The following is a 22,812-nucleotide window of genomic DNA, read 5'->3' as shown; positions in this document are numbered from 1 at the left end:
TGGTACGAGAACATGCTTTGTTTTTCAATAACTGAAAAATTGTGCATGAGAACTCAGCTGTAAAAAGTAATATACAAAAAAATTCTCAAGCAGGGATTTCATGTAGATAAATGGAGCGATATATGAATGAAATATACTCGGTGGTCGAGTAGACCTTGATAATACAGAGTAGATATAACCAAGTAGAAGAGTGTCATTTAATTCACTCTGAGAATAGGAAAGTTAAGAAACTTTGATTTCCACACGTTCCCTTAGAATAGTCATAACATTATCGGCGATGGTCGCATGTAATAAAAATTACATAAGACGATCAAATCATGCCCTTGCAAGATTCTTTTTCGGTTGCTCACAAATCTTCACTAAATTTCTCTTTTAACATCACATCAAGAAAGATGAACAAAGTCACTATTTGCATAATGTTCAGAAGAATTAGCGGTGATAACTATACCGAGTTAGGAGCGGTGGTAGTAGCTGAACAATTTGACAAGAAGAGTGATTTCATAAAATCTGCATGATAAAAGCATACGAGTGTTGTGGGACAATTACGCCATCATCTCGTCGGATATAGTATAATGAATTTGATTGAACTTGTTATCAGTACTGAAGGGGCTGAATTCAAATTCCAGTACTCTCGGATCGTCGTACAGTCCACACGATATTTGGATTGTCCTATTTAAATCACATAACTATTCTTACAGGAATCAACTTGAGCAAGGTGTATAGTTTAAGGAATCTACTGGTACTTTACAATAGCATGAAACTGTAACTGGTACTGCATGAAAATGCAACGTATGGGCAAATACACATGTTAAAGCTATTTACATGTACAGGGATTTAGAAGTATGTAACACTCAGTGTGAATCTAACACGACGTTGTTTCTTTTAATATTTCGAACAAGGGCAGTCGTCGCGTCCAGCCGTTTTTTCAGCTTGTAGCATACCACGCTCAGCACAGAGATTACAAATAGCGCTCCGGCACCTGTACCCCAAAGGCTATAGAGGTAAACTTTGCTGTCCGAATCGGCTGCCGCTGCGTAGCTGTTAACGTCTCCATCTCCAGCCACAAGCCGCTGTGAGTACGGTCTCCGGGCTGAAAAATTGGAAACAGCAGAACTGGGTTCAATGAAAAAAATCACCTGGAAGTACAAAGTTATCAATATGTTGTTTATAATAAAAATACCGGTCATGTACTAAATTCCTGGAGCACTTTAACTGGTGTTTCGAGCCATTATACACAAAAATACCACGAAATAAACGCGCATTCATAGAACAGCAAAGTATTGTGTACATAATCTTTAGTAAAGAGAAACTAACTTTTGTAAACATAATGCCCCAAAATTAATTAATATGTACAACAAAAAATCGTGGATTTCAGCTACAAAATAGCCCCATATATAGAGATCTTTGTACACAATGTAACATGCATTTTTCCACTGGGGAAAAGCTACAAAACAAAACAAAACAAAAAATTGGCAACTCAATGCATTCTTGGTGGCGGTTTTCTCACGTCTTTCGAAGCTGACGCGTCCTTGGAATCCAGTCTTGGAGACCTCCGAGTCAGACACGAACACGATGAGGAGAAAGTTGCCGGTGGAGCGGACTGGACCCCCGAAGTCTCGACCACACCTCTTCTCTCCTATCAGAGGCGCTTCGGTTGTACTTCCATCGTACACCTGCGAAGGAAAATGCAGTTCGGAGCACTTCTTATGGATATACTAGTTACACAGAAAAACACTTCATTATTCAATACTCTACACTGCGCATACGGAAGAAAACAGCTACTTTTTTTTCAGGATAGCGGGTTGTGAGCTTGATATGCAGAAAAGAACTGCACACAGCACAGTAAGTTTTTTTTTTTTCATTCTTTTTAATCCGTACTGATGGATGAATGTGTTGACTTAACACCGCGCATACCCAGTTTTCAATGAAATGGGACTAAGCAGAGGGGTGAGGATTGGGGTCATTTTTGGAAGCTATTTTTGATGTCTCACCCCCAATGCTCAAAATCTTCTCTTTGACTTTATAATTTTGATTCATAGTGGAAACGCCGTGGGTTATCTCAAGTATCTGGTTCGAGTCTTGTCCAGTGAATTAAGCATTTTAAGGGCTTAATACAATAATCTTCTCAGTTAAAAAGATAGTTTCCATAAACTAGAAAACGACAAACGGAAACGGGAGCTTACTCTCCGGGTCGAGCAGACATCTCAACACAGAGAAAAATCGCGTTCAAGGGAAATAACCACCACTGACTGGATCTTCTGCCGTTATAAGATATCTTTAATTGTTTGTTCAATGGATTAATAGCGACATATCATTTATTCTAGAAAATCACAGACAAATCACAATCAATGTCGTCAAAAGGAAGTGTACGTGATGTATCATAACACATAACCTTTGACCCTCAATTTACAGTATTTTTACATTAGCAGTTTCTTCATGAAATGCTCAGATTCTGAGCCTAATCAAAATCCATGCACCACTGCCACTACACCCATGGTGCAAGGAGTGAAATACCTCAAGCCTCCATATACAACAGAATTCCAACACGCCCACCGAAACAATGTTTACAAAGGTGAATCCTCGCCGAGAGTACATAATATGCGTATTCTTCTGACACATCTACCGCATGTCAATATAGGGAAGACGTTTGTTTGCATGATCTTGTCTATATTCACAAATCGCATGCCGTTCTTTGTCTGTTTTTTTTTTTTAATCGCATTTCGGTTTATATCAAATTTCGAATAGCTTCGAAATGAATAGAGTGCTGGGGGTGCCCATGTCTTATTCTGCTCCCATCTCCACAAAATATCCCCAACATGCTATCTCCCTAGATCAATGTCATTACGAGATTCTCACTTGCTCAAATATAAACTCCACAGAAATATCCACACATGCGCGAATGCACAAGTAAGAAAGTGAAACGCCTCCCCCCCCCCCCCCCCCCCCCCGCTGTGATTCATTAGTTATATTATACATGAACACTACTTTCAACTATGCTAAATGATTATATTTAGCTAATATCTCAAGGCTTTTAGGTAATTTCACTGAATTTGAGTTCTTTCTTTGTTGAAAGAGAAGAAATTGCTCGTTTGAGAGTTGTACTTACTCTAATACTGCAAGAACAAAAATCTATTTCTTTTTAATTTTACGTTGATGAGGGAAAACATTTTGTCGAAAATGGAAGTATCAAGAAGGACTGGGCCCAATTTTCTTCCATGACAGAGACCAAAACTTCGGTCAGGAGCCTTGTACACCCCGGTGCACGGACTTGAGTTATTGAACCATAAACAAGAGCCTGTATGATTGCAGATAAAAGGTCAAGGTATTTATTCAATTACTCACTTACTCACTCACTCACTCACTCACCCACTCACTTACTACCTCACACACTCACTCATTCGGCCATTCATTGAGGCGTTCAAGAAAGCGTATTTTTAATTCTCTAATTCATTTGACACTTCTTTCTGGTCTCCTTCTCAGGGAACATGCGACTGAATGAGAATTTCTAAGGAGTTGTCGATGATTAGGTTAAGTATTATTGATACATAAATTCGCAATTTCACACAAAGGACAATGACATAATCTTAAAAGTAAATTAAACACAATTACGCACTAAACACGATACAATCCAATGGAGAAAAAAAAAGAGTAAATGAAAAGTGAAAGTAGCATACCTCTACGTAGTCATACTCGCATTCTGGGACCTTCTCGACGAAGAAATCATCCATTTCAACACTGATGATCTTCCCTCTAGGAGCCCTGTATGTCCACTGACATTCGAGTGTCGGCGGGTACTTGCTGGGATAGTTCGGTGATCTGATTCGCCCCCCTGATTTCAGGGTCTTGGTGCAGTTGTATTCTGTGGTCGAAAAGGAAAAGGAGTTGTGACTGCGGGAAGCCCGTGACATGACGGTCATCCCACTATGACTTCCTATCTTGTTTTACGGAAAGTTTCTCCCTTTGTGTCGCTTTGTCTCTGTAATACAATTCTCTTGAAACATATTCTATCTATCTTCGTATCTATTTATCTATATGTTTATCTTACCTTATCTTATCTAATCTTGCCTCATCTTATCTACTGATTCATCTATTCATTTATCTATATGTCTATCTAGTATAATTCTCATCCTAATTCAAGCCTGAACTGTCTAAAACCTTCCCGCCTATTTCCGACTACTGCACCAGAAATTGTCTACCGAACTGTATCTTCGTTTCATCTACATTATCTACACGCCTTTTGTCACAGCATAAGCACGACACTCATTAATTCACACAAACACGCATACACACGCACACACGCACACACACACACACACACACACAACCCGCCTCCTTTTGTTTGATACGGATTTATTCAAACTGTTATGTACCCAGTATGTTCTGAGCTTTCATAAACTCAGCTCATGTAACACGTTTATATGATGTGGAAAATAAATGGGGGAATGTTAGCGTGTAGCGGGCTAGGGACAAAATCTTGCCCTTGTCACCTTTGTCGGTAAATCCCAAGTTCAGTTATATCTGTCGTATAATCCTTACTTGGTGGAGTAAACAAACCGCTTTTTTAAGATGTCAAAACTGACTCGTGGTGAATGGGACAAGATCGATGAAGTAAGAAATTCCCAGATGATATCCACATCATCTTTTCTGCAAATGATGTCCTGTGGATAACCCCTCCTCCTCCTCGTTTCGGTCATGTTTTAATTAGCTTCATCAGGGACATTTAACAATACTTTGATGAGTGCACACCGATGTCCTCAGTGTTGAATGTGCTCTCTGTCTGAAATTTGAACGAAAATTGCTTACCCACCAGGGTTTGCGAAATACATAAATTGAAAGTATAACTAAGAATTCCTTGCGCAAAACTTTGGACAAACAAGAGCAAAAACAACCAAAGTGATCAGGCAGATTCTTGTGCCCTGTATATCTATGTGTGTGTGTGTTGTGTGTGTTTGTGTGTGCACTTTTGTGTGTTTTGTAGATATTTTACAACTCAAAAGCACAAAATCACTGATTGTGATTTCTAAGGTCACCTGGCTTGTAGTCCATGGTGAAGGCGAATCGTCGGGCGTGCGTGGTGTAGAAGACAACGCGGGCTTGTAGTGTGTGGATCCGGAACTGGTCGCCCTCTGAGAGTTCGCCCAGGCAGAAACTGAGCCCTTCCTCATCCTCCCCGTTCCCGTTCCCGTTCCCGTTCTTGTTCTTGTTCTTGTTTCGGTTCTTCCGGTTCCGGCGGCGCCCTTTGCCCCCCGGCTTCACAGCAAGCATGGCCATATTCTTCACCTTGTCGCAGGTGTCGGCGGAGGAGCGGACGGAGAGGATGGTAAAGACGATGGTGTTGGAGTTCGGGGCATCAAGGTTGAGGACCCAGAAGAACTGTCCGGTCTTCCGGATGCCCATGGAGTTTGGCGACATAATCATCCCAATGTGCTCGGTGATTGGATCACTACCAGGTTCTACCAATAGTGGGGAGGGGGAGATTTTCAAAAATTCATGTTTAAATTCAAGCTTACTGAAGTTTTAAGACGAAAACGCGAGGTGACGCGAGCACCTGGTTCAGCGACTGGTGCATCCTCGTTTGCTTAAGAATCGTCCCAAATCGATTATAATCGTTATCATAACTTTCATCATCACAATTAGTGTGTATTAAAGTCAATTTCATTTCATTCAAATTTTCTTTCCAATTTACAAAAGTTCTTACAAATACAGGTATTCCAAGAAATCACTGTAACACAAAATATAAAGCGCACATTTTGATAACAGAAAAGAACGAAAATTAAGTAAGTGCATATTATCATTTACCAACCTGTGTTGAACAAAATCATTGTGTTTTCGGAATTTGTGTCAATCATTCCATTTGGACTTTACCGAAGAAATCTATATAAATTCTTGTTGTTCTCCCATATTTTGAAGTCCATAATATTACAAACAAAGGTTTCCATTTGTTTGCACATCAATTTGGGAAAACAATGGCTTTACATTATAAACATACCGACGTTTCTAACTACGAAAATAAAATGGGGACTGAAGTTGAGATTATTTCTTTCACTCATTAACATATTTCCACGTCATTAACTCCACACAAAAGTGCAAGCCGACATTCAACTGAACACAACCAAACAGAAAACAAACAGAGAAGGGGAGTGTTTCAATTGAATCTGACATACAGAAAAAGCCGTGCGAGTTTTTGTACTTATCTTTTGTTTTCTACACTAATGCTGATCATCTTTACACATTTATTTTTTTTTTATTGAAATGTGGTATGCTACTATCTGGCAAGTCTCCAACTGTCATGAACGCCAGTCCGTCTATACAATAGGCTCATTCTTTTTTTTCATAAATTCAAAAGGAATTGATTATTATCAGTGATGTACTGAATTAGCACGAAGCTTTTTAATACTGAATGATGGAAATGAAAATACAAAACCAATCAAGGGAAGAGACAGAGAAATGATGATTTTTCTGTTGTATTGACTTGTTCCAAATGAAGTCAGCCTGAACCTGAAGGGGATTTCATCCCTTAAAGCTCAAGTTATGTGATATATCAACAACAACAAAAAAAATAAATAAACAAACCATGGCTGGTCTCTAGGAGGTTATGGGTTAGACTGGAGGGAGGGGTGATGCTCACCGGGTCTGAACCGGAAGGAGAAGTGTGACACGGGGTCTCTCTCCTGTTCATCCACCCCTATGGTCTGGATGGTGTAAGCCGCACTGCCCAGCGAGCACAGTCGGGTGTTGTTGGCGCTTGGTCTGGTGTCGAAAGCACCGCACTTCATCGGCGAAATCGTGCGCAAGCAGAGCTGGGCGCACTCGAGGGAATTTGCCACCGTGACGTTGCGGAGGATCGTGCGGCGATTGAGTCGGCGATCGAAGCGGATGTCGAACAATTTCAGCTCCCTCTCTTCGTGTGTCAAGTTCACACGAATGAAAATATGAAATCCACGTAAATGTTGTGACAGCAGGGGCAATAAACGTATAGTAAGCATTATCGTGACTGAAGATAACATTTTTTTTTGAAGGGGGGGGGGGGGGGGGGGGGGGCTTTTCTCTGGTTAACTCATTGCCTTTAGAAACATCTATCTTCCAGGAATGTAGAATAATACAATAGGTTAAGTCATTCACGCGACAGTCTGGACAATGATCACCTTCAAAACTATCGAACTCTGAGATACAATTTGCATTAGAAAGGAAGACAACTTCAAATTCAATTTAATCAATATAAAATATTATGTATATTCAGTGAATGCAAACAAATTAGCTGTACACATCAATTGCGTTTGAGAACATTCGGACAACGCATTCCAAACGTATGATCAAGTTTTGTTTAAATCCGTGTGCCGTCATCATGAAGCCATAGTTCGTAGTGGCAGTAGTTGCACTATTGTAAAAAATGATGGCAAAACTTGTAAGGCCCAGATGTACAGTTATCAGTATAATGTATAATGTACATTATAATGAGGAGGTACTCCTGCCGGGGCGGAGGAGGTAAGAGCTCGTGATTGGTTGCGTTTGTCGGTTTTAGAGCCAAAGGTGTGTGTGTTTGTGGGGGGGGGGGGAGGGGGTATACTACCACCCCTCCTTCCGTGACCCTGTATAGTAGTAATGGTTGAAGTGGCTGAAGCAGTAGTGGTCACATGGTGTAGTAGTAGTCGTAGTGGTGGTGGTTGTAGTCGTAGTCGTGATATAGTATATGATAGTCACGGTTGCAGAAGACGACATTGGCAGATGAGAAGGGTATCTTACCACAGTAAAGCTCATCCGTGCCTAGCTGGCAGTCTTCTCGCACGTTACATCTCCTCCAGTAGTCCAGGCACCATCCTTCCTTACACTTGAATTGATCCTTCGTGCATTGAGTGGTCTCTGGATGGCAAAGTTAAAGGGACATTCCAGATGATTTTCACAATTTCACATCATGTAGTATACAAATCGACAACTCCATGTATAGATTTGTGAAATTTATTGTGGTGCTTGAGCAGAGAAACAATACTTTGAAAAACCTTAAACAAATTACACTGAACAAGGATGATGGCATAGGAGGTTCACATATTTCAGAAATGTAGCAGTGTAATTCCATTACAATACTGCTTGCTTGCAAGTTCAACTGTGTATAATCTATGCATGCCTTCTTCTTTTGTTCTGCTTCCTTGAGCCCCAACTCATGCATTCTTATGGTGACTCTGCCATGTCATCATCCTTGTTCATTGCAATTTGTTCTAAATTTTGAAAATATTCTTATTCTTCATCCCAATTATCATAAATTCTGAAACTCTGTCCTCAGTATAACTAATTTATAGTTGTTCAAATGTAAAAATCTGAAAATCATCCGGAGGTCTCCTTTAAGGATAGAAGTCTGTCGTCAGGGAGTAGACCAGTAACAAGAACCATTGTGTAATGCCAAACACCTCTTTTTCGCAATCCTTTTTGAATCGCGTCCATTGGAAGTGATATTGTTACAAGCAATTATGAGACTACTTCATTCTGTTATCTCAAAACTGAAATCACGAACAGCCATTTATCCTCAATGTCTGCACATGAGAAGGGTTTCTTGATAACGTCTAAAGACAAAAGGTCTTTCCTTTCCATCACTGTCCAGACACCGCCATGTCTGCAGATGATGGTACCATGGCAATGGTATCATGCCTAAATGCGCGATATGTTATGTACTCACGTAAGCGTTCTGTATATTGCTTTGTATTACTTTATATGGAAATTTTATATTTATAAACTTCATATGGAAATAAAATCATTTGAACTAAATTGAATTGATAGACAAAAAGGAAAGAATTTTAAAGATATAAATGGAAGATGGGCATTATTATTTCTTTTTTTCACGTAAGATTCTCTAGACCTGACTGCTTGAAATCTTTTCAAATTCATCTAACCTTGTATAATATCCCCAACGACTTCTCGTTGTATGTGATGCCAAATACTGTATTTGTCATTCGTAACATTCTGGACCGACTGATGATATTTGTTTTGGCTCTCTTTTGTGGCATATTTTGGGGGTTGTCATATCGTTTGTGTGTATAATCAAGGACTTCTTTTTGTCTATTTGCCAACAGATTGTGAAAAGGGAAAACCACAACAAGTCAAAACAATACAAAAACATGACACAACAGCACCCAAAAACAAACACCCCGAGTTTTGCCCTTACGACTCTCTGGGTGACGGCCGCGAAATATTGGCTCTATCCAGTCCTGGAAGGCTATCACGTTCTGGTAGACGCTGGGGAAGTCCGGGCTACCGCAGCCATTGCCTCCCAGTACGGTACCGGCCAACCACCATTTGTCGCCTATCTTAGTTACCAGCGGTCCACCGCTGTCACCCTACATGGGCAATGTACATGGGTGGAGAAATGAATATACAGGGCGTTTTAGAGTTTAGGAAGCAAAATACATAGTAGATAAATAGATAGTGGAATTTCTCATAAATAAATAATGAAATAATTCAAACCCTGGCCATTGTTCAGGACCATTGTCAGGGTGTTAACCACACACTCCCATACACACCCATTGACCCCTGTGCAAAGTGAAATTTTGTACAGAGGGTTGAAAATAGAGCAAAATCTGGAACCTAACTGTGAGATTAATCAGAGATATTATGAAACCGATTAATGCTTTCATATTTAAACCACCTTCAACCAAATTGTACACTATTCAGCTATTATTCATATCAATGACAATGTTATCTGATATCTAGTTTTTTAATCATTAAGAATTAAAAGTGGGAAATGTTTTTTGAAACACCTAGTATTTATGCATCCAAGCATATAATTATGCACTTAATGATAGGCCTATCATGTATCTATGATGAATTAGGTACATCTACACAGACAGAGCCCTGAGGAAGACCGGTAGTTAGTCTATTTTAAGTCTTCATGAATGTGCAATTTTACTTACTAAGTATCCTAAATGCTTGATGTGTGTCTACCTTGAGTCGTTTTGAAACTTATTTTGTCCATCTTATTCTGTTTATATATGTGTATTTTATGCTAATCAGGCCACTCTGTATAAAGATTCGCGATGACTAAAAAAGCAATATACATACATATGATTATGTTAAGAATCATATGGAGTGATACAAACACGGTATAGTATAAATTCATGCGTGTAATTTTCCACTGAAAAAGGGCCTTGCGTCTGTTGTAGTTGTGCATCAAACTCAAACGCAAATACAATTAATTGTGATGGGGTAGACAATTAGTATCTTATCCAAAATTGAGATCTAGCCGATGGTCCTTGTCAAGAAATGAGCATGACACATAATATTGTTTGTCACTGGATTGTTTTGACTCAATTTTATGCATCATTAAAGGGTCATGGTCACTCCTATTGTCTACTCAGTTAGTTCTAAATCCTCCTGTTCGCGGCCTTGTTCTCTCTGTTTCTTCTGAATATCTGTCTAATAAATAATTATGTCATATACCCTAGCTACCCCTGCTGCTCTAGTTTTATCTAATTTGATTTGATTTGATTTATTTATTCTCTGTATGACATCATTTACAAGTTTTTTAATCAATATAATCAAACATTAATACAAACAATATAATATAAACAATAAAAACGAACAGTTACATATTAATTTTCAAAATGTTTATGTCACCTTATCTAGTGATGATTTAGGGTGTTGTTTTGTAATTTTACTTTGCATGTGTGAAAAAAGAAACACAATGGATGAAATAAGAAAACGAAATGACATATATATATATCAATATATATTTGCATGAATATATATGCGTTTAAACATTTTTTTTCACTTTTTCAATTAATCTCTTCCAGAATGATACATTCCTATGTGTTTTTTTTAATCCATTGAACAATGTACGTTTATGCACGTATAGACTTACAGCACAAGCCCCCTTGCCTCCGTCTTCGGGCGAAGCGCAAACCATATTCGAGGTGATGTTATCTTCGCCCAGATACATGGTATGGCATTGTTCATGGTCAACGATTGGTATCTCCACTTCGTGCAGCTTTTTCGGCAGTGGCCCTTCAGAGACGAACAAATATTCAGGTTGGTTTGTCATCCAGTATTAATGAAAAAGAAAAGAAACAGAGAAAGAGAAAAATACCCTCTTGTGAGGAATATGGGGTAAATCATCCAAGGTTCGCTGAATTCTTGTTCTTCTTTTTGTACGCGTGATAATCGGATTATATTATACAGATATGGAATGTTTTTCTGGGCATTGTTGATACGAAAACCCCGAGAGATCTGACCTTCATGCTATGACAAGAAGAACTCGCTCATAAAAAGTTGCATGAAGTTGAGATCGTGAGGGACAATAATGTCAACTCTGCTCCAAATCAAAACAGTCTGTTTTATATCATAATAATGCTGAACAAAATCATACGATTTTTTTTCTTGTTCAATTGCAATCTTGATATCTAGTTCACACATCAGGCGCTGCCAATAGACGTTTGCACTGCGATTGCATCAGACGTCGACATGGGTCACCTCTCTCTCTATGGAAGTCAAGCGTTTAAAAATACACTTGTACATACGCACCGATTACGTACAGTGTACGTTCCCTGTACGTCGTAAAGAGGGCAGTTATGTACTATGGGGCGGTTTAGTCTTATGGGCTATTTGGGGCACTGTGGCGCTATATAGGCAATTGCCGAAATCGGGAGTGTCCCTTATTTCAACCAATCAAAATCCATGATTTATCAACAGAGGTATAAAATTCAGTTTGCTGAATGAGACATTGTTCGGTGTCCTACAACGCAATGAATAGGACTGAGCACAGAATTTCACGAAATATTCCAACGCTATTTAAGCAATGAATCAGGACATAAACATCTTTACTTTCCTGAAAAAACTGCCAAATCCTCGTATTCTATGAACACTTTGGCAATGTTTGAGTACAGTCAAATGAGGCATTGATGAATTTCAATATACAGCTAGCAAAATGTGTTGTCGGGCACAAAATGGCCAGAGACGTGGGTGAATAGACCTTGTTTGTTATATCAAGAAATTATCGTTCCACCAGGACTCACGTTCACTTACCCATGTCCTTCTTCGCGCCCCATCCAGTCACCCAGACCGCGGTTCCAGCATCGTACATGGACTCCATGCCCCGACGGGCGAGGCAGATGGTGGTGACGTAATCATCGAGATCGAAGGGCTCTTGAAGCTGGATGAGTGCGAGGTCGAAGTCACTGATGAGCGTCGAGTACTGGGGGTGAGCGTAGAACTCGAGCACGTTGCGGATCTGCGTGTGCGGCTCGTCCGTGAAGTTGTTCAGATTAGTACTCCCCATCATGATGCGATGAGACGTGGGATCGTTGAGATGCGTTCTGTGCAAGGAATTCATATAGAATTTATTTGTATATACGTATAATAAACGAGAGATAGAGAGATGTATACTAGGAAAATACAGATTATGTAGGCCTACGTACATAATTCTATGTACATGCAATGTATCTATTCACTGCGGCTTTGTCTTATTTAATGAAAGTATGATTGTGGTGACTAACAGTTAGTTACTATATAGGACTGTAATCATTGGGATGACCAGTAAAGTAAACTTTATGTGGACTAAAGTAAGCACAAGTGGAATAAATATCTTCACAAAGTGGCTGATTCACCAACATCCAACTTCCTCATGGCAGTCCAAATAAAAGATGGGACCCACCTTTTATTAGGACCACTTTGCTTTTGGTTTTCTCAGCCATTTCAAAACCGATTTTCATCAAATAAACTTTGAATTGTCCTTAGAGTCATTATTATGCTCTCTAATGTTTCATATCGGTGGTTTCTAAGTTTCTCACAAAAAGTTAAAAACTGAATCCCCATCTCGACCAGAACTGTACTGTTCTGTTCTGTTCTCCTAGTTTTGTCTCATTTTGTCTCGTCTCATAGTCAACTCTCCGTTGTACTGTTACTCCTATTTTAGTCCCGTTTCATGTTTATTCGTGTGTAGGTCTATATTTGTCTGTTTTGTTGATCTCTCTTTCTAGTGGGCTTCCAGACTTTTCCTTTGCTTTAAACTGATGTTTTTCTTCTGAGGGGCCCACATCCTACAAGCTTTGTCTTTTTAGTGGGTCCCTCCATTTTTCGAATTTTGCATATTGTTTACTTATTTCTAATCACTTGAGTTTTATGATAATGTATATAATCATCGTAAGGTGCTACAATCATTGTACATTCTTTTCATCCTACATAGTTTTACGCACCTTCTGTTACCCCCCCCCCCCCCAAAAAAAAGTGATGTTTATATGTTCCTGTCGAAAAATAAAATAAAATTGAATCAAACTGAATTGAATTGAATTGAATTGAACTGAAGTGAATTGAATTGAACTGAATTGTATCATCCCTTTGAGGTAAGTCTGTTATACAGAGAATGCTGCGTACATGCAATGAGAGGCCGTCAGAACCCAATCCTCCTTGATGAGCTGACCGCCACAGAGGAACCCGTCATTTCTCAGCAAGGCCACTTGCCACGGCCACTCCCCGTCCTGGGCGAAGCGCCCTCCAGTTATGGAGAACTCCGGAGCAAGATCGACTCTTTGGTACCCACAGTTTGTTGTATCTGTGGAGTTACAACGAAATAAGCGAAGGGGGGATTTTAAGTTAGCATGCTGTCTAAACTACAAAGAAAATAGACCAGATACATAACCGATAATAGTAAGATCGTAACTCATACCTTGATTATTGAATGGGTAATCGACGCAATAGTGTCAATCAATTCAATGATTGAAACAAGAAATTGTAGTTATGAATTCTTCAAGAGATCCTGAAGACACCGCAACACAGTGTTAGGTAAAAGTCATTAGTTCCCAGTGCAGGGACTTTGTGCTTCGTTTTCATTAACAATTCGTTTCTTTTCACTCTTCAATAAGGAGTTTGTCTGATGTTTGACTGCCAGGATTAAATAAAGACAAGAATATAGACATGTAGAAATGAAGCCAGTGTCCTTGGATATTGAAACTTCCAAACATTGTAACATAATCTTCGATTATGAAGAATCAAACCGTTCATAATATCTGAAGGTCCCCCTACCCCATGCAGACAGAGTGTTAAATCTATATTTCGCTTTTTGCTTGAGTCAGCGAACTGTTCTAACGCTGCTAGGCGTACGTTGTCACTCAACACTCTACGAGGATTTCCATCATTTATGCCACAACCCTCATTGTCTAGGATCACCTGAGTAGAGGTGTTGGAGCTAAAGAACTGAGGGAAAGAGAAAAAAAAGTTTGGTTCGGGAAGGATTAACCCTAGCAGCGGAATGAGGCAACAGTCGACCCGCGTCCGCCTCACCTTGGTACGCCAGGGACCCGAGAAATAAGGCGCTGACTGCCAGCATGGAGAGGTAGGACACGGCGGAGTGATCCATGACGCACTTTAGCCCCCACTTCAGTACCTGGATCGGAAGAGAGGACAGACAACAGACTATGAAGTAAGATACTATGCCTGAAGTCTGGAGTGTTTTTGCGGGCTCTGCAGTAAAATTCCGTGATGATGGAAAGAAGAAACTTCTTCACGATGTGTATTCACAGGAACACATGTATACATTTGATAACCATTTATAAATTCATGCAAAATTATATTCATAAGTATTAATATAGAGGGATAGAGAGAGGAGGGGAAAGAAGGAGATATAGATTCCTTACATAATCATATACTGTATTCTAAGGGCAGGCATTGGACAATGTCATGATATGAGAGCTGGTTAAAATGAAACGAATAAAAGTTTCATTCATCTACATACTGTATCAGGGCAATTGCCCCCTCTCCCCGACAATTACCCCCACCCCCCCCCCAAATAAAAACTGGTTAGTGATAAGGTTAGAGTAAAGATTAGGGTTAGGGTTAGGAATAGGTTCAGGATAAGGATTAGGGTTAGGATCAGGGGAAGGGTCTTGAGTAGGCCTACTTGTCCAGGGGATAATTGCCCTAGACCCCTACATACACACACCTCACGCACGAATCTTGCCCAGTTGGTCAGGTGGGTGGCATGAATCTCTCACTTGTATTTATATTATTCCATCATTTCATTTTAATGTTTCGTCCTCCACTGCATGTGAAACCTTTGGTACCCATCCCCAGGTAAACTTAGGATGATACGCAAGTTGTGGTGAACTTTTAAATCTTTATTTCATTTTCGGACAAATTTTCCATCCCTGCAGGGAACATACATGTATGTCAGTCTTACACACCCGTTCATATTTCAGTTCCTCCTATCTCTCAACGGGTCCAATAATATTCAGTTTCGTCGTCAAGTTTATTCATCATCCTGCCTGCCTCTCATCTCGACGATGTCATTGGGGTCAGCGACGACAAACAGATATGCGCGATACACTGTTTTGACCGATGTAATTGTTATCATTTCTATCATTACCATTTTTTCATTATTGTTATAATATTCTTTCCTTTGACGTTGAAGTACGTCACTCTCTTCCCACGCTTCTTAGATTCGACCTCGGGATGCTGCCCACTGCTAGCGGAATTCATGAATTACTGATCAAATTTATCCTCTTTGATGGCGGGGCTAGTTAAAGTTAGAAATGATATAGAGAGAAGAAGACAGCAGCTGTTGAGGGGTGGCGTCGTCTTTGCCGCCACCAGTTTTCGGAGTTTGATAATTTTGTCTCTCTTTTTGAAAGACCTAAATTGTAGTCATTCCAAGTCATTCTCAAGACAAAGATGAGCTGAATAAATTGAGTTAGTCTACCTTACCACCACCCTTATTTTCCTGACCCCGTTTGAAGGGAGAGCGTGGCCTCCTGTCAGATAATTCCTAGAGACAAAAATGATCGAACTACGAATCGTGACATTGTGTTAGTCTATCTTCAGACCACACCCATTACCTTCTTAATCTTTCATGAACATGATGTATATTTGATATGACATGATAATGATCGTGAATGCTGATATTAAGTAACCTGTTTCACGTCGTCTTTGGTGGTAAAGGTGTTCTAGGATATTTCATAGAACCCATAACGAGAATTCAACGAGAACATATTGAAATTCCACATTAAGAAAATTAATATTTTGTTTCTATTCTGTTTGTCTGTATGTACGTTGTTAATTAACTCTTAGAACTCACCTCGAAAACAAAGTTTAATTACGTTTTGAATCCTACAGTAATTGTGTTCAGTAAGTTCGCGACAAACACACACACACACACACACACACACGCACGCACGCACTAGTATGGACACCCTACGACAGTAGAGCAATTTAAAGAGCATGATTTTACCAATCGTAGTTATAGCGATTCTTGCATAGTAAAATGTTGTTTTCATATTTCTTCATTAAATATTGATCTCTGCATTGAAACGGCACTTTTAATGATGTACAATCAAATATTGTAGGCACATACATTAACATTTATTTATAAAAGATAGACAGATCCATGGTTTAATCATTTTTGTTAAAAATTATACATCAGCATTAAATCAATCGATGTTACTTCAGTGAATACACACAAAGAATTAATGCATCTTCATCCCTTTTGACATATGAAAAGTGTGTCATTAATGTTTATTGATCGGCTCTTTAACCTCTGATTGTTCTTTACTTTTTATCGCTTGAGGTTTGATACAGATCATTTAGGTCCTTGAGGCGTAAGCCCCTTGTAACATCTAAGCGATGGGCAAAACGGTTTTGTCAAAATATGCTTAAATAACTAATTCTATAAGATCAAGCAATTCAAATATTTTGAAAGCACATAAACCATGTAATCTGGAACAATCTCTTCGCTACATGAGAACCCGTGATTACTTGTGATTAGTTAGAAGGTGAAAAGGAGAATAGATTAAGAAGGCACCAATTTAATACGATGTACGAATATGAGACAACATGGATCAAGCACAATCTAACACCACGCTCCAGAGGATTTTGACAAACAGTTTTCATGGGAAAATGCAGAAATGAGATCAAACTGAAAACAAAACAGAGTCAAACAAGACCATCACAATGATAAAAATCAAACAAAGTTTCACATATTTCTATGAAAATACACGCAAATTGGAAGAGGCAATGATTTCATTACCTAAAAAAAATCTCCAAATTTTTATAAAAAAGAAGATATCAAAATCACGTTTCCATTGAATGATTTCGCAACGGAAACGGTCGTTCTCCCCCATAGGTAATATTTGCTCGGTTTTCACATGACCGCGCTAGTATTTAGAGCATGGTAATCTTGGTCAATCTCATGTTCCAGTGCCAATATCAGATATATGGGGTTATGACTGATATCTGAAATCTTTCTCGAAATCTAACATGTCTAAAAAGTATCTTTTTTAATTTAACCTACAGAAAGTACTTTTAGCATTGTTTAGTTACCTACCAGAATTCATCCGAATCTCTTCAGCAAAGCTACAACACTTCATGCATTTATACTATGAAATCGTAAAAACCTTGCTGTTTCGTTAATAGCTGCGAAAGAACCGGATCATCAAACTTTTATGTATCAAGTGTTTGTTCATCGTGTTCGACAATATTCTGTTCGATTGAGTTTTCTCCATAAATCAAAATAAGCATGAACACTACGCGGGGTTGAGCTGTAAGTATTACTGGCGCATGAATCCCCTTAATTTCTTTCGTGGATACTTTGGTTTGACTTTGCACGGTTCCTTAAAGGGGCGTTGCGCAACGTCGACTGGGAAAGTTACCCACTCTAAGTAGAGCATGTTTGCATCATTTGACAGGAGTTCAAAAGTTGTACTGGGCACTGAGGGAAAACCTGGCTGATACGACATTGAAGACTTATAACTAGACAGCGACTGTGACTTGTAGAAAAAAGGGGGTCAAGGGTAAACCTTTTACCATCTTAGACAGTCGTCATGGCCTGGGAGAGTAATATTGTGGGAGAGAGAGAGGGAGAGAGAGAAGAGATACATAGGTAGGGAAATAGGAGAAAGAAAGAACAAATTGTGGGAACCGTTTTAACGGCTTATGGAGCCGCATCACAGTGGAGTAATAGGCATACAAGAAGATGAGGAGGGGGTGGGGCTAGTGACTGACCTGCCCTCTCGCACAAAGACCCCTTCTATTTCACTCCTATGACTGACTAAATAATTGCTGATTGTTGTGAGAAACATGCAAGCCTGTGCCATCTAATACAACATTGCCCATCACAACGTTAAAAAAAAAATGTATTCTATTTTTACTATGTGTTTGTTATTGTTTGTCTATTTTTTATGTATTCAATGATATACAGATATACATACGTTTATACCTGATTTCATTCCAACAATAAAGACAGATATCAGTTCACTGAGAAATAACTAAGGCGAGATTGTCAAGACGAGAAGAATTTGCTAAAAATTTCCAGTCGGCTTTTTCTGCACGGTTCACTGGCATCTAGCACAATTCTCACCCAAGCGCTCACACAGAAGCAAATTTGCCTGAGCACAATGAAAATGTCATTACCACGTCAAGACTGTGATTTCAACACATCAGTTATCCACGACATCCAATACAGTGACTTTGATACATCCGGATGAAATCTCTAGCTTGTGAGACGAAATTTGGGTGCCGAAGTCATCGCTTTCCATTATCCTCCTATTAAGTCGATTTCAGAGTTCGTACACGGTCACCTGATTGAATTAACCCCGAGTGCAGCCGCAGCGCAGATATGCAGCTGCGACGGTGCCAGATGCACACGCGTGTCTTTAAAGGACACCTATGATGAAAGTGGGGCAGGTGATGAGATAACTTTCGGAGAAGAAGTATTCTGCTCATTTCATTTCTTTCAAACTAATCTCCCAGTTTGTTTCACTTTGTTTCACTTTTTACACGTTCCTCTTGAGAGCTCATTTCACTTATTTCGAGTTTGTTGTCGTTGTTTTTTGTTATTTTTTTCATGGTGATGTGCATACATCTTAATGTTATATTTGAGTTGTTTAAAATCGAGATCGTCTAAAAAAGAACACGTCAGACAAGGCTTCATTTCAACCAGAGAGGAAAATCGAAAAAAAAAAATCAAACGAGCAAACAAAGAACCTCTGATCAAAGGTAGTTCTATCCCACTTTAATATCATTACGTCATCTAATATGAGAGTGATCTTGAACTTTTACTCTTCGACATCGATGTCCATTTTAGACTTGAAATATCGCTTTTTCCTCATACCTTGAGAATGAAATCTTATCTACAAATCTCCATTGTTGTGTATAATATTCAAAACATAGAAAGATGACTCCTTAGATTAAAATGAGTCAATATCTTTTATATGTACGCTGCAATTCTTTTCAGGTCAAGGCCAAAGTTACTGATAGAAATGACGGATGTGACGTCACGGTTATATACGTCATCAAGACTGCTGCTCTGAGACATCCTCTTGACTTTGTTTCATAAGCGTCAGTTTGTTTCCTCTTTATTTCAATTTTATGATTTGATCTCTCTCTCTCTCTTCCTCTCGCAATCTCAATCAGTCGCCCTTGTTTTCTGTACCTGTATGCTATTAATGTCTGGTAGGCCTACTGGTGTTTATTAAAATACCCTGTTCTTATGGAATTCATGTAACTGTTTTAGATTTGCATTTAAGAAAGTTGTTTTTTCCTTGCATTTATACCATGTTTACGAGAGTGAACACACAGACGAGGTTCTCCTGTCGGATACAATGATGCAGTTGTTTGTAACGTCGTCCTCTTCAGCTTGTCTGTCAAATCCATTTCGGTGAGTACATGATTATTCAAGAAATTTGGGACTTACTTTGTACAGTGTGGGTTATTTATGACAAGTTTGTTTGTTTGTTTGTTTGTTTTTTGCAAGACGTCGGTCTCGACATCGTAATCAGTCTAACAATGGCTACATCAAGGTATGAACTCCGTCATTCTTTTTTTTTGTCTTGTAATCATTATTTTGATGGTATCCTTCTTTGTAAGGGTACGTCAGGTCTCTTCACGTTAACGTAAATATTTTGGAATTAAGTTTTTGCCGCGACATTCTATGATGAGCGATAAAATGTTCGAATATCTGCTTTAACCTGCCTGCCCCGATGCATCGATCCCTACGTCATGATCTATGCAAGTAGTCCTTATTACCCGTTAAAAAACAAAAAAATGTATGAAATCCTCTCCTGTCTGTGTTATCGCTCTTACACCTTGCAGAAACCAGCAGCAGCAACAACATTGGAAGGCATAGATCAACGCGGGAAGAAAGCGGGAAATTAACGTCCCGCTACGATTGTCCCAGTGTAAAACAAAAGACGAGTCCCGCGAATCACTGACAACCAAAACAGAATAGACGGCGGGATGAATTTGCTCCCGCCGCGGGAGAAATCTTTCGCGAAAGTTCGGAGGCATGTGACACGAAAATGATCCGAAAACAATCTTTCTTGACAGGCATGTTTCAATCCAAATCCAGAGAGAGAGAGAGAGAGAGAGAGAGAGGGAGGGAGAGAGAGGAGATGGTTTGGATGATGTTGGACGTGAAATACTCTTGAAAAATACAATATCTATCAGATGAAAACAAAGCGAATTCCACAGCATATTCAAGTAATCTTCATCAAAATAAGCAAATCAAACAAACACGATGTTAGGTTTCATCAAAATTTGACCGGGAAAAGATAACAGAATGCTACAGCATAACTTGACGAAACAGTAATGCAGGTAACAATCACCTTATAATGTACATATCATGCAGAGTAGGGGAGCCGGATAGGATGCCATCATCTTACAAGAAGAGTTTCCCATTGATCCGTGAACAATGGTGAAAGTATCTTTTCATCATAATTATGTTCATTTCGTTTCCAACAGAAATACTATTACGGAAAACATTTACTTCAATTTCTTTATACAGAATCTAGACAACATTATAATAGATAAATACTGTAAATTTTATTCCTCAAGAAGTTACCTTACATGACATAAACTCACAGTGAATAATTTAATCTTATACATCAATTATCATATTGAAATAGGATTGCAATGTGCATACAGTAGGGAAATGTTAATGTTTTGGTTGCTACATCATCAGCCAGAGTTTTCTGATACATTTTCAGCCACAATGTAAAGGTGAGAATGGGAATATATATTATTATGTCAGCACCTCAGCTAATTCGTATTTTGTGTGCTTAGAACGATATCACTATTCCTTGAAGCAGTTGAGGGTATCCATAATTTTTTAGTTCTATGTTCAATCTGTTCATCTGTTAATGCTCTACTTTTGGTGTAGATTATCGCGAGATCAACTGAGATAAATTTACAGAAGGGAATAGATAAAGTACCTGTCCAGGAACATCCTTACGTTTTTCTTCGATTGAGCAATGCTTAAGACAAATCTTTTAGATTTAGATTGTCCCAAGTTTTTACTAGATGAGCTACCCATGAAACAATCATCAAAGTTTAGCATGAAATGCTTCTATTCTAAGCACCATAAAGGTTCTTCATTATGCACTTTGGTGGAAATGAAAATTTAGTTTGAACCTTCTCGGAACTATGCGAGAGTGTATTTCTCTTTCCATTTCAGATCTTTGGCATAGCAGCTTTAATCTGGACACGAAAACCATCATTTTCTTAGCTGCTTCACATTTTAAGACCTAAAAGATAAAAACGAGAGCGAATTATCGGTGATCTACCCGTGAAACAATTATCACATTTGGGCATGAAATCCCTCTATTCTAAGCACCAGAAAGGTTCTTCATTGAGCTTTGGTGGAAATCAAAATTTGTTTTGAACACCCTCGGAACTATGCGAGAATTTATTTCTCCTTTCATTTCGGATTTTTGTAGCAGCTTTAATCTGGATACGAAAACCATCATTTTTTTACCTGCTTCACTATTTCCGACCTAAAAGATAAAAACGGGCGCGAATTATCGGCGCTGATAAAGCCAGTCCTCCTCATGAAGACGGAACATAAGACAAACAAAATATGTACACAATTCATCTCAAGGAAGTAGTCACTGAATAGCGTAGGTGTTGTTATTTACAAATGAGTTAATAAATATCTTACTTTCACCGAGGATTGTTGAGCAGCAGTTATCCAAAGCGCAGAACTCAACCAAATGAAAATCCTCCAAGGAAAGACAGTCGCTAGTTACCAGTCGTTTGAGCGCCTTTTTCACACACACGAATCGGGAACAAGAACATCCGCAGATACCGATAAAGCATAGCCCAGATTTCACTTTTTCCGACCAAGATGTTCGTGTTTCGACCACCTTCCCTGGTGTAGAGTTACGGTGGGTTATTGTGTCATTTCAAAAGGCATAGATGATCGCACACAACCAGGTCCCCAGTGTTACTGAGTCAGGGGTGAAACAGGTGGAGTTGGAAGTAGAGATGGAGAGGGAGAAAGTAATAGATGTCTCTCAATGTAAACCTTGGTATGACTTTTGGTGTGTGTGTGTGTGTGTGTGTGTGTGTGTGTGTATGCGTATGCGTACGCGCGTACTCGAATGTATGTGTGCAGGCGGGAGTGTTTGAGGTTGATTTTGAGTGTGTGCGCGCTGCTGCTGTCAGAGTGAAAACTAAGCAAGAAAAAGAGAGAATCACGGCGCACAAGTACCGTGCACGTCGTGACACTTAAAGTTGAAGACATGGAAGAAGCGCAGTTGACTGATGGGAGACAGGGATTGGAAGGAGCACCGCTGACCCCTTTCCCAGGCGTCAGTGGGAGACACTCGGTAGGCTCCTCTAGAGCAAGAATTTGGTTCGTACGTGAGGGATGTTTGTACCAATGTCAATTGTTCGACTCTTAATGTCCCAGCGATCAAGAAGAATCTATGAGCAAAGCGCTTCTTATCATTCAAGGTGCATGGCTCCGATATAGAAGTCAGACTGAAACAGACAGCAAATGACGTTTCATCATCGTCGGACGGAAAGCAAGAGTGTAGTAGACTTTTGAAGTCCTACGTGTTGTAGCCA

At 39.3% G+C, this 22,812-nt stretch overlaps 1 protein-coding gene across 1 annotated transcript; it reads right to left on the bottom strand.

Moving 5' to 3' along the window:
- Positions 1–416: 416 nt before the first annotated feature.
- Positions 417–22,116, bottom strand: LOC139738060 (uncharacterized). Its single transcript, XM_071648721.1, has 12 exons — positions 21,902–22,116; positions 14,260–14,362; positions 13,354–13,531; positions 12,007–12,296; positions 10,847–10,989; positions 9,155–9,326; positions 7,744–7,860; positions 6,629–6,901; positions 5,031–5,453; positions 3,675–3,859; positions 1,508–1,673; positions 417–1,090 (listed from the first exon to the last, which is right to left on the bottom strand). Exons 2-12 carry the CDS (start codon positions 14,333–14,335, stop codon positions 852–854), a joined length of 2,262 nt encoding a protein of 753 aa, XP_071504822.1. The 5' UTR covers positions 14,336–14,362; positions 21,902–22,116; the 3' UTR covers positions 417–851.
- Between the last annotated feature and the right edge of the window lie 696 nt (positions 22,117–22,812).

This window comes from Diadema antillarum, unplaced genomic scaffold (genome assembly GCF_040938485.1).
Source record: "Diadema antillarum isolate AM-2024a unplaced genomic scaffold, OU_Dant_1.0 seq00000720_RagTag, whole genome shotgun sequence".
In the NCBI taxonomy this organism is placed as follows: domain Eukaryota; kingdom Metazoa; phylum Echinodermata; class Echinoidea; order Diadematoida; family Diadematidae; genus Diadema; species Diadema antillarum.
Note: the sequence above shows the minus strand (reverse complement) of the source record. Positions and strands in the feature narration are given on the sequence as shown.

Bases quoted from the DNA above. Each gene is read 5' to 3' on its own strand.
- LOC139738060 (XM_071648721.1), bottom strand. From the start codon at position 14,335: ATGGATCACTCCGCCGTGTCCTACCTCTCCATGCTGGCAGTCAGCGCC. The intron at 10,990-12,006 runs GTAAGTGAACGT...TCGTCTCTGAAG, and splicing joins GGGCGCGAAGAAGGACATGG to GGCCACTGCCGAAAAAGCTG. The intron at 5,454-6,628 runs GTGAGCATCACC...CACTATTGGTAG, and splicing joins CTCCTTCCGGTTCAGACCCG to AACCTGGTAGTGATCCAATC.